Source organism: Lepus europaeus, chromosome 4 (genome assembly GCF_033115175.1).
Source record: "Lepus europaeus isolate LE1 chromosome 4, mLepTim1.pri, whole genome shotgun sequence".
Classification (NCBI taxonomy): domain Eukaryota; kingdom Metazoa; phylum Chordata; class Mammalia; order Lagomorpha; family Leporidae; genus Lepus; species Lepus europaeus.
In genome coordinates this window covers 90,114,728-90,127,140 of record NC_084830.1, presented here as the reverse complement: position 1 = coordinate 90,127,140, position 12,413 = coordinate 90,114,728, and the positions used below count along the sequence as shown (strand labels likewise).

Genomic DNA, 12,413 nt, shown 5'->3' with positions numbered 1-12,413 from the left:
AATAGTATCACAATTATGGAAATTTTATATGAAGCAAACTCACCTCTGCCGTCATTCTAGCAAATAAATCAGGAGGAATATTCCCACACAATACATTTTTCCTTAAATTTGGATTTTTTGCATCTTTAAGATTTGATATTCTACTTCGTACTCTATTTTTGTATTTCATGTCTGTATTCCTTATTTCTTGGTATATAGGTACTAGGCTATTAAGGAAAAAAATTAATTATAAAATCAAGATCATTTTTTCCTAACAAAATAAGAATTCCTGAAATTTCTATGCAATGCACAAAAATCATTTCCATCTTAGATTAAATTAAAAACAAGTAATGGTTTTTGTCTGATTCCTTGATTTGTGATTGGCAAGTAATAGTAATAGCACTTTTACACTATGAAGGAGTAATGGTTTTTTCTTAATGAGTAATGCCAGAAACAGGCAAACCAACCAGGTTTTCAAAAAGTATAAGAACTTAAACTTACACAGCTTTAGCTAACTCAAATGTGAATTCTACAAAGGATAATAAGGCTCAAAGTCCACAGAGTTCCTGAGAAGACACTATTCACTGTGACCTTGAAGGTTCATCTCCTCCCCCAGCTCAGTAAGAAGCTAGTTTAGCAGGTTCTTCTACACAAAACATAGGCCACAGCAGAGACTGAGTTCTAGAGAAGCTCCCTTCCCAACAGGGCTGTCTCCTCATGAAGGACAGCACCAGTCACACTGTCACCTGGATGCTTCCTTGCTCCTGGACTCCCATGAAAGACTATCTCCTGGAGCCCTTTCCATGGGGCCCCACCATGAACACACTGCTCTCTGGTATATGAGCTCTGTCAGCTGTGTATGCTCTGCTGAGGTGTCCTGATACGAGAAAGTCATACCTGTGTGTGTGCTTTCTATGCCCTTTTAGACAATTTAAAATAAAATATGATATTCTCAATTTGCAAGGCAGAAAAATAAAAATAACATTGATGCTGTGTGCTTTTAAAGGACAGGAAAAATAAAAGAAATAAAATGACCTGGATGCCCTTCTTCTTTCCAATTGAAACAATGCAATCAACACAGAAACTGAAGAGTAAACCTTTGAATTCTATACCACAAGAAAAAACTACAGTTAACCTACTAGATTATTTAAGACAATTATGAATATATACAGAAAGGATATCTTCCTCAATTTGAGATCCCAATTCTTCCTCATCAGCTCCAATGGCAACGTAGTCATCTAAAAATAGACATAAAAAATCATCAAGCTATTGTAACATTAAAAAAATTCCAATAAAGGAATTAAACTGCATTCCTATTTCTTCAACCCCATTTGCCTTATACAAAGAATTATTTTAGTTCAGTTTCATTTAAATCTGGTCTCTTAGTACCCACTAAACTCTTCCTCTGAGATTCACCTAATATCCACAGTGCTCCCGCATTGATGACTCCTTATCCCTCAGGAGTGGGGAAGTAATTGATCTAGCAGGCAATTCCTCATTTCACAATTCCATAAATTCTGGTTGCTCCAGCAGAGTAGAGAAAGTTATAGAAAGAACTGTCTTGTCTCCTGTGACTCAGGCTTCAATGCAAAGAAACCATTCATTTCATCTGCCAATCACATTTATGGGCACACTCAGAAGAATCCTATATGAATATTCAAAAGGATAGAACGAAATAGAAACTAGGAAGAAAGCAGGAAAAAAAAGACACTAAAGGAATCAAAGCAGAAAAGGCAGAGTAAGGAGAAAAACAGGTTAGATGAGCTATGGTTCAGAACAACAGAAAAGAAAAAGGATATGGATTTGGATAAGCTGATAAACATTCCTGTATATGAAATGCTAAAAACCAAACTTTTACTGCTAAAACTGGGTACCATGAAATTAAGTTCCTACATATAAATTTAGATCTCTTTTCCACTTTTAAAAAAGAGTAGAAAATGAAACTATGAATACAAAATTTATATACATATACACATGCATATATGACTTGCCAATTCAGTATTATTAACTCATAATCGGAGGGCAGAGTAATTAGTTTGCAGAAAAATGCAAGGAAATGAAAGATTTGTAGACAAAAAGTTTATATCACTATTAATTTAGGAAAACAGCCATATTTTAAATGCAATCTATTTCTTAAAATTACTCAGAAATGAGCAGATGTCCCAGTGTGCTTTCTCCTCCTTGCTTCAGGGACTCCTATTAGCAACAAACTACTTCCTGAGTAAAGCAGATGTGGTCAACTCTCAATGCGACGATGCAACAAGGGGTGGTGATGGTAGTGGTAGTGATCAAAGGCTAAGAAATAAAAAATGTAAACTAAACTTACCTCCTGTTCGGAGAGCAGCAGCCAGCATCTCCCTACACTTTAACCGCACAGAATCAGAAGTGCTTGGTGCCCGAGGAAAAGATGAAACGTAAGTATCTCGAGCATTTGTCTCATCCTTTCTGTTGCTCACGTTGCCACTGGAGCTACTAATACACACGTGCACACAAATACCAAAGAGAAAGCAAGGAAAATGCTTTGAATGTAACATTACTACCATTCTCAAAATGAAAAATATTTTGGCCTAGATAATGACAGTACTTCAATGACTTTCATGAGACAAAAATTTTTGTATGCAAAATTAAAGTTAAAAATTTTAAAATTTAGTAAAAAGTTAAGTCTCATGTCTTTGTAACTACTGCACCTTGATTCTCCTTTTAAAAGTTAAGCAATATTTTGAGTGAAGAAAATATACAGTTCAGTAAGTGCAAAGTACAGATCTTGGTTTCAGGATGAGAGTTGAATGGATGAGACCAGAGAATATGGCAGCTTTCAACTGAAAGAAGAGGCAAGGAAAAAACATTTAAAAAACCTTGTTCCAAAGAGACACTCTCTTCAGAATAAAAGCCACGTGCACTGAGAAATGAGTTGTGGGAATATGAAATTAAAAAGTTTAAATTTCTCCTCAGTAGTATCAACAGAATCTGGATGTCAGGACAGTTTATTAACTTTCCAGTCAACCTAATCATTGCAATTGCTTCTGATTAACTTTTTATATTAGGTTTTCAGTAAAATAAGTTCTTTCCAAAATATTGTTTTCAATTACATTTTACCAAATTAAAAACATCTGCCAGGGCCCGGTGCTGTGGCGCAGTGGGTTAACGCCCTGGCCTGAAGCACCGGTTCGAGACCCGGCTGCTCCACTTCTGCACCCACGTGGGAGACCGGGAAGAAGCTCCTGGCTTCGGATCAGCACAGCTCCGGCTGTTGCAGCCATTTGGGGAGTGATCCATTGGATGGAAGGCCTCTCTCTGTCTGTCTCTCTCTCTGTAACTCTTTCAAATAAATAAATCTTTAAAACACACACACACACACACATTTACCATAAGCATTCTCAAAAACAGATTAAATCATCCTCTCTCCAAAGATCTGATTTGCTATAATGCTGCCATCTCCTAAAATACAATTACTGTTAAGCTTTAGGAACACGTCACTGTGAGTAAGACAGTCAGCTAAACCTTCTAGCTTTAGTCAGTTCCCTCCTGAAGCTTTCTCTGATATACCCAAAGTACTGGTTGCATATAGGTTTGTACATGATGACTTCTCCTACATTCTCCCAAGTAGACTATTTTGTCAGAGTACAAACTAGGATTTACTCCTCTTTGTAATTCACTATGTACTATAGTGCCTGTCAGTGATAAATAAACAAAGCAATGTCAAAAAATTTAAAAACCATATAATAAATACTTTAAGTACTTCTGCTTCTCTGTGCTTGTAGCCAAATGCCTAGCCCAACCACTAGAAACTGCTTGGGCAGATTGATGGAGTCTCTTCCTCACTAGTTTTACTATTGCGGGCCCCACTCTTACATTCTGGTGCCTCTTTTTAAGCATTTAAGCATGTAACTTTCTCAAATTTTTGCACTCAAAATGCAGAACCTTGATCAGTTACAAGTCACTTAGACTGAACCTCTTACCTTCCTTTAGATTAAACCCCTGACTTGTTTCTCCAGTCTTCTTTAATTCCTTAAGTGTTCATTTGTATACGGGTAGGTAGATACCAATCACTTTATCAGTTTTCATACATGCTAACTCTATGCTTTTGAGGATAGGCTCTGTGTCTAAACTTAAGTATACAAAACTATAAAAAACATTTGGGCCGGCGCCGTGGCTTAACAGCCTAATCCTCCGCCTTGTGGCGCCAGCACACCGGGTTCTAATCCCGGTTGGGGTGCTGGATTCTGTCCCGGTTGCCCCTCTTCCAGGCCAGCTCTCTGCTGTGGCCCGGGAGTGCAGTGGAGGATGGCCCAGGTCCTTGGGCCCTGCACCCACATGGGAGACCAGGAGAAGCACCTGGCTCCTGGCTTTGGATCAGCGAGATGCGCCGGCCGCAGCGGCCATTGGAGGGTGAACCAATGGCAAAAAGGAAGACCTTTCTCTCTGTGTCTCTCTCTCTCACTATCCACTCTGCCTGTTTAAAAAAAAAAAAAAATTGTACTTTTATATGTTTAAGGAATTAAATCAATAACTCTGAATGTAACACAACTGAAATATTTTTAAAAATCCTAAGTTACAGTCTGTACTTTTCAAAAATATCAAGGTCAGGGCCAGTGCTGTGGCATAGAAGGCTAAGGCTCTGCCTGGAGCACTGGTATCCCATATGGGTAAAGTTTGAATCCTGGCTGCTCCACTTTTGATCCAGCTCCCTGCTAATGGCCTGGGAAGGCAGCAGAGGATGGTCCAAGTGCTTGGGCCTCGGTACCCATGTGGGAGATCTGGAAGAAGCTCCCAGCTCCTGGCTTCGGAACTGCTAGCTCAGGCCATTGCGGCCATTTTGGGAGTGGACCAGCAGATGAAAGACATCTCTGTCTCTCCCTTTCTCTGTAACTCTGCCTCTGAAATAAAAAGTAAATCTTTAAAAAAAAACAAAAACAAAAACAAAAATTAACTTAAAAGTGATCTCTGTTAAATATAAGAGTGGGAATAAGAGAGGGAGGAGATGTACAATTTGGGACATGCTCAATCTGACTTGCCCCAAATGGCAGAGTTAGAAACGTGCCAGGGGATTCCAATTCAATCCCATCAAGGTGGCATGTACCAATGCCATCTCACTAGTCCAAGTGATCAATTTCAGTTCACAATTGATCATAATGATAGGTCTAAGAGTCAGAGATCGCATAAACAAGACTAGTGTCTGCTAATACTATCTCCTAGAATGAAGGAGAGAACGATCCAACATGGGAAGTGGGATACACAGCAGATTCATAGAATGGCAGATGCCCTAAACAGCACTCTGGCCTCAGAATCAGCCCTTAAGGCATTCGGATCTGGCTGAAGAGCCCATGAGAGCATTTTAGGCATGGAAAGCCAAGACACTCTGGCAAAACAAAACAAAACTAAACTAAACTAAATGAAAGATTTCTGTGAGTGAGATTCCAGTAGAAAGAACAGGCCATCAAAGAAGGGGGTACCTTTCACTGAAGGGAGGAGAGAACTTCCACTTTGAGTATGACCTTGTTTAAATAAGATCAGAGTCGAACATGCTTCCATAGCCTTGGCAACTCATGACAAGAGCCTACGGTGATTACTGACATCATAAACAAGAGTGTCAAATTGTTAAGTCAACAACAGGAATCACTGTGCACTTACTCCTCATGTATTGTCTCTTTCCTTAATGTGTTGTCCAATGTGAATTAATGTTATAACTAGTACTCAGTGGGGGTGCAAACTGTTGAAATCTTAATTTATACTAAATTGATCTTCTGTATATAAAGATAATTGAAAATGAATCTTGATACAAATGGAATGGGAGAGGGAGCGGGAGATGGGAGGGGTGCGGGTGGGAGGGAAGTTATGGGGGGTAAAAAGCCATTGTAATCCATAAGCTGTACTTTGGAAATTTATATTAAATAGAAGTTAAAAAAACAAAACAAAAAATATCAAGGTCATGAAAGATAACAATAGACAGGAATTACTCCAGATTAATATACAAGTTCTTAGAAAATACACTGATGTATTTAGGGACATACAAGGCATAATGTCTTTTTGTATCATTCTTGCAATATTCTGAAAGTAAAATTATTTCAAAATAAAGAGAAAAAAACTGCATAGGCTGGTGCCATGGCTCACTAGGCTAATCCTCTGCCTGCAGCGCTGGTACTCTGGGTTCTAGTCCCGGTTGCTTCTCTTCCAGTCTAGCTCTCTACTGTGGCCTGGGAAGGCAGTGGAGGATGGCCCAAGTGCTTGGGCCCTGCACCCGCGTGGGAGACTAGGAGAAGCACCTGGCTCCTGGCTTTGGATCGTCACAATGCGCCGGCCACGGTGGCCATTTGGGGGGTGAACCAATGGAAGGAAGACCTTTCTCTCTGTCTCTCTCACTGTCTAACTATGCCTGTCCCCCCCAAAAAAAAAAAAAACTGCATAAATTTTTATTAAAAACTGCTATTTAACCCTACCATTTTTACCATTTTTAATATCAAGTACAGTTAGTACTGATACAAAGTTATTTCAAAAAGTTTTGGAAAACAGAACTAAGTTTATTTTGATGCAAAAAAATTGAAATCCATGCATAGTTTTTTCATAAACTTTCTGAAGGCCACTTATAATCATTACTTATGTATATCCCCTATTCTGACAACACAAGGGACACTGCACAGTGCAAGGTATGAGACAGAAAAGAGTAAATGCAAAGACTGCATAGAAGCTAAGGAACAATTTGAACCCTTCAATTCTGAATTTCAGATTTTGAGTTATGATAAATAGCTAAATTTGTAAGGCGAAAGAAAGGATAAAAAGGAGAATGAAATCTAGGGCTGAAGTAAGTCTAAAGAAGAAATGTGATAAAGAGATGAAATAATAGACGGAATAATTTTTACTCCTAGTTAGTACTTGGTTATTGATTCTTTTTTTTCTTTTTTTCATTATTGATTCTATCAGTGATGATCCCAGCAATCCCAATTAAATTTTATTAAGTATAATATAAATAATTTCTTCTTACTTATGCAGTATCTTCTTCTACTTCTTTTATAAATGTTCAGGATATCTTGTAAAAGAACACAAAATCTACATACAATTACCAGTTCCCTACAATTCAAAAACAGGAGGAGGTGTATAGATATGGGACCATAAAGCCATGCAGGAAGTGATGGAGCACTTAGAACTTTCAACAGAAATGAATTTCCATAAAGTGAAATACCTTTCCTCTCTTGCCTCAGGGCTATTCTGTGATGTAATTGCAGGTTCTTTTTTCTTTTCTTCGGGGTCTTTTTCTGTTGATGGTCCATCTAAAAAATTTATGAAATCCCTAAATTAGCACTGCTAAAAAAAAAAGAAAACAACTGGAGTACTGAGTGTCAATAGGCTATTAATCACCCCTCCCCCAAAACTTAAAATTCTGTTTCCCACAAGTAAATGAAGTTTATATAGTAAGCTATTGTTTTTTAGCACATGTACTTGGGTATTTTTCACAATGCATGTTCAGCCAAACACTCCCAAATAAATTCTCTCATTTGGTGGGAACTACAAATTCATATGCCAATGAGAAAGAAAATATAAAGAACAAAGAAAGGAAAGAATACAGAAAAACATCAGCACCGTCATTTAAACAAAGAAAGCACAAATCATATATAGCAATATTGTTTCAATAATTTTCATAAAGTCAAAAAATTTAAGGTGGCACCCAAAATATAAACAAATGTTCTGAGACAATAAACCAAGAACATTTTCACAGAAAACACCTCAGGATTGGTAAGACCTACCCAGCACCTCCTCTGTCTTAACTGATCTGTAAAGTAATACAGAATACACAGTTTTAAGATTCGAAGAGGTAATAGACACTGTAAAATAATGTATTTAAAACAGGTTGAGTCAATGTAACACTTAGCACAGAATTTTAGAAAGATTCATTTTATTTAAATCAACCACAACTGCCCACAGAGGCTAGGTTGAGAAAATATTTGAGTGCACTGCAGAATCGCTTCACTTAATGTATTTGCTCCTTATCTAAGTAAAACAGGCTATGTAAGTTAATTCTTCACATCTCTGGATAGGATACAGAAATCATGTATTCTAAAGGATATCAGGATCACCTATGGGACTTCTAAATGTATCCTCAAGCCAAGCTCCAATCCAGAGCCACTCAATCTGAATTTCTGACAGTGAGGTACAGCATCATAGTTTTTTAAAGTTCCACAGATAGCTCTAATGTACTATCTAGATGAGAATCACTAATATAAAATGGTCCAAAGACTGGTGCTGTGGTTTAGCAGGTAAAGCCATTACCTGTAACACTGGCATCCCATATGGGCACCTGTTTGAGTCCTGGCTGCTCCATTTCTGATCCAGTTCCCTGCTACTGTGCCTGGTAAAACAGTGGAAGATGGTACTAGGGCCCCTACCATCCACATGGGATACCCAGATGAAACTCCTGGCTCCTAGCTTTGGTTGGCCCAGCCCCAGCAGTTATGGCCATTTGGGGAGGAGTAAACAGCAGATGCAAGATCTCCCCTACCCTCCTGCCCCTTGTGTTTGTGTGTGTGTGTGTGTGTGTGGCCTTTTATGTTACTCTGTCAAAGAAATAAATAAATCTTAAAAAAAAAAAAAAAAAAAAACCTGTCCTTTAAAAAAAAAAAAAAAGGTCCAAATCACAACTGTAGAGTTACCTGTAAGCCCTCTATAACATGTATACACCAATTACTAATTGCTCCCTGTTATTCTATAATTCACCTTGAATATCTCAAAGATGAAAAGTACTATCATACTGTGAGGCAGAAAACAGAGATTAATAATGACATGATAAGGGTAACAGGGATTCATTTAAAGGGAGAAGGTGTTGGGGCTGGAGCTGTGGCGTGGCGGGTGAAGCCGCTGTCTGCAGTGCCGGCATCCCATATGGGCAATGATTCAAGACCCAGCTGCTCTACTTCCAAATCAGCTCTCTGCTGTGGCCTGGGAAAGCAGTAAAAGATGGCCAAAGGCCTTGGACCCCTGCACCTGTGTGGGAGACCCGGAAAGAGGCCCCTGGCTCCTGGTTTCAGATCGGCACAGCTCTAGCTATTACAGACAGTTGGGGAGTGAATCAACAGATGGAAGACCTCTCTCTCTCTCTTTCTCTCTCTCTCTCTCTCTGCCTCTCCTTCTCTTTGTGTACTCTCACTTTCAAATAAATAAATATTTAAAAAAAAATAAAGGGAGCAGATGATGAAATAAGATCAAGCAAGGATACAGAAATAAAAGTGATCTCCCACACAGCTCTGACACAGTCTACCTGATACAGAGCTGTAAGCAACCAACAATAGTCAGCAAGGAAGGAAGTGCTCCAACTCTGAACACAAACTGCCTACAATCTGATCCCAACTCAGCCATTCACCAATGATTCAACTGTGTGCAACATACACTTCAGTTGCTTCATCATAAAATAGGATTGTAATAGCACCTACCATACTGGGTTGGTGTGAGGACTAAATGGAATAATATAGGTCAATGATTAACATGGTTCAAGCACTCAAAAATGTGCTGCCTAGCAGCAGCAGCAACAGTCAACCTTCTAGAAATATAGCTAATCATCTAAAGGCACTGGGCTAGAAAGAAGTTCATCAAGACATTATTTCTAACAGCCATAAAGTTAAAAACAACAAATCCAACAATAGCCAGGTGAGATTAGATTATAGCATAGTTGGGGCCGGCACTGTGGCACAGTGGGTTAATGCCCTGGCATGAGGCACCAGCATCCCACATGGGCGCTGTTTCTAGTCCCGGCTGCTCCTCTTCTGATCCAGCACTCTGCTATGGCCTGGGAAAGCAGCAGAAGATGGCCCAAGTCCTTGGGCCTCTGCACCCGCGTGGGAGACCTGGAAGAAGCTCCTGGCTCCTGGCTTCGGATCAGTGCAGCTCCGGCCATTGCAGCCAATTGGGGAGTGAACCACTGGATGGAAGACCTCTCTCACTCACTCACTCTCTCTCTGCTTCTCCTTGCTCTGTGTAACTCTAACTTTCAAATACATAAATAAATCTTTAGAAAAAAGTTATGGCATAGTCACTGGATGGATTATCCTGAAGCAAGTAAAAATGACAGTTATGATAGAATACAAACTATTTTCATAAAAAAGGACAATTAACTATACTTGCATTATAAGTAAAATTATAGCTGAAGTAAAAAAAAAGAAAGAAAGAAAAAAAAACACAAGAAATTCCAATAAGATATTAACTTATCATTGTATTCAGAGACAGACCCAAGGATGATTTTCCGCTCCAATTCTCCAAAATCCATTTAATAAACATTTAAAATTTTCAACAAAGTTTATATAAAACTTGGAACTGAAATTAGATGCCTCTAAGAAATACAAAAAGCAAATAAAACTTCTGTAAGTCTAAGATTTAATGAACAGAACCACAATGTCCACTCTTTCCTCCCACAAAAGTAAATCATCTTTCTAGAAATAAAAATATGTGGTTATGTATATGGGGGCTGGTGCTGTGCCATAGCAGGTAAAGTGGCTGCCTGCAGAGCTGGCATCCCATATGGGTACCAGTTCGAGTCCCAGCTGTTCCACTTCCAATCCAGCTCTCTGCTATGGCCTGGGAAAGCTGTAGAAGATGGCCCGAGTGCTTGGGGCCCTGCAACCATGTAAGAGACCTGGAAGAAGTTCCTAGCTCCTAGTTTCGGATCGGTCCTGTTCCGGCTGTTGCAGCCATTTGGGGAGTACACCAGCAGTGGAAGACCTCTCTCTGCCTCTGATTCTCTCTAACTCTGCCTTTCAAATAAATAAATGAATCATTAAAAAATGTGGGCCAGCGCCACGGCTCGCTAGGCTAATCCCCTGCCTGCGGCACCAGCACCCCGGGTTCTAGTCCCGGTTGGGGCACTGGATTCTGTCCCCGGTCGCTCCTCTTCCAGGCCAGCTCTCTGCTGTGGCCTGGGAGTACAGTGGAGGATGGCCCAGGTCTTTGGGCCCTGCACCCGCAAGGGAGACCAGGAGGAAGTACCTGGCTCCTGGCTTCAGATCGGCGCAGCGCGCCAGTCATAGCAGCCACTTCGAGGGGTGAACCAATGGAAAAAGGAAGACCTTTCTCTCTGTCTCTCTCTCTCTCTCACTGTCTAAATTCTGCCTGTCAAAAAAAAAAAATGTATATATAGTTCTCACTCAGTTTTCTATATGATTGGTTTTAATTACTTTTAAAAATGCAATTACATTTAAAATTTAAACTATAAACCTAGAGTTTTGGTTTGTCATTACAGACCAGACTTAAAATTAATTTTGAAACTATTTCAAATCTGCACAAATATTATAAGAATAGTACAAAGGGTTGGCACTGTGGCTCAACAGGTTAAGTAGCTGTTTATAAGGGCTAACATCCCATACCACAGTGCCAATTCAGGTCTCAGCTGCTCTGCTTCAGAACCAGCCTCCTACTAATGCATCTCGGAAGCAGTGGATGATGGCTCTAATACTTGGGCCCCAGCCACCCAGAGCTCCTGGTTACTGCCTTTAGTCTGCTCCAGACCTGGTCATTTCAGCTCTTTTGGGGTTGAATTAGCAGATGAGAGGCATCTCCCTCTCTATTTCCCTCCTTCCCTCCTTCTCTCCCTTTCTCTGAAGTTCTGCCTTTCAGATAAATACACAGAAATATTTTTAAAAGGTTACATTTTTTTAAAGTAAGAAAACAGTACAAAGAACTTCCAAAGACCTTTTACTCAGATTCTGCCACTGTTAACATTGGCACATTTGCTTTCTCATTCCTTTATTTCCTAAGATGTAGACAAGATGTACATGCACACAAACACATACTCACATGCACAGACATCTTTCTTTTCGATCATCTGAAAATACGAAATAAACATCATGCTGTTTTATCCCTAAATACTTTGCTGGGTATTTCCTAAGAATAAAGATATTTACTACATAACCACAGAAAATAACAAGTAAGCTTAACAATGGTACAATATTAACTAGTCTACAGACCAAGTGTATCAACAACTATTTTTTTTTCTGCCATAGCAAAACATTTTTTCTGGTCCAGAATCTAGTACCATAATCATATGCTGTATTTTATTTTTAAAATTAGATTTTCTAAGTTTTACAGGCTTTATAATTTTCAGTTCCTAGTTTTCAAGTTCTTGTAAAAAGTTTTCTCATTTCCACTGTTGCCTCAAATTTTAAAATGTTCACTCTTTTTGTCTCTTCCATATAGTCAATAGCTTCTTAGAGACAGGCTGATTCTAAGAATGAAGCACACAAGAGAGATAAGCCCAATATATCACCTGTGATGCCAGATGTAACAAATTGATAAACCGAATGGGGACTGGGCATTCAGACTACTGGTTAAGATACTCATGTCCCACATCAGAGTACCTGGGTTCAATTCATGGCTCTAGCTCCTAACTCAAGCTTCCCATCAATGTAGACCCTGTGAAGTGGCAGTGATGTTGCAGTCACTCATGTGGGAAATCTGGA

The 12,413-nt window shown here is 39.4% G+C and overlaps 1 protein-coding gene across 2 annotated transcripts in view; it reads right to left on the bottom strand.

Annotated features, from left to right (window-relative positions):
- TCEA1 (transcription elongation factor A1) overlaps window positions 1–12,413 on the bottom strand; it is a 65,174-nt gene that overhangs the window by 11,731 nt on the left and 41,030 nt on the right. Inside the window, exons 4-7 of one of the 2 annotated variants that reach the window (XM_062188495.1) lie at window positions 7,157–7,244; window positions 2,306–2,448; window positions 1,161–1,217; window positions 44–198 (exon numbers count right to left, since the gene is read on the bottom strand). In XM_062188495.1, the coding sequence (XP_062044479.1) occupies window positions 44–198; window positions 1,161–1,217; window positions 2,306–2,448; window positions 7,157–7,244 (443 nt within the window). Of the gene's footprint in view, window positions 1–43; window positions 199–1,160; window positions 1,218–2,305; window positions 2,452–7,156; window positions 7,245–12,413 lie in introns of both variants that reach the window. The other variant, XM_062188493.1, reaches the window with a different exon arrangement.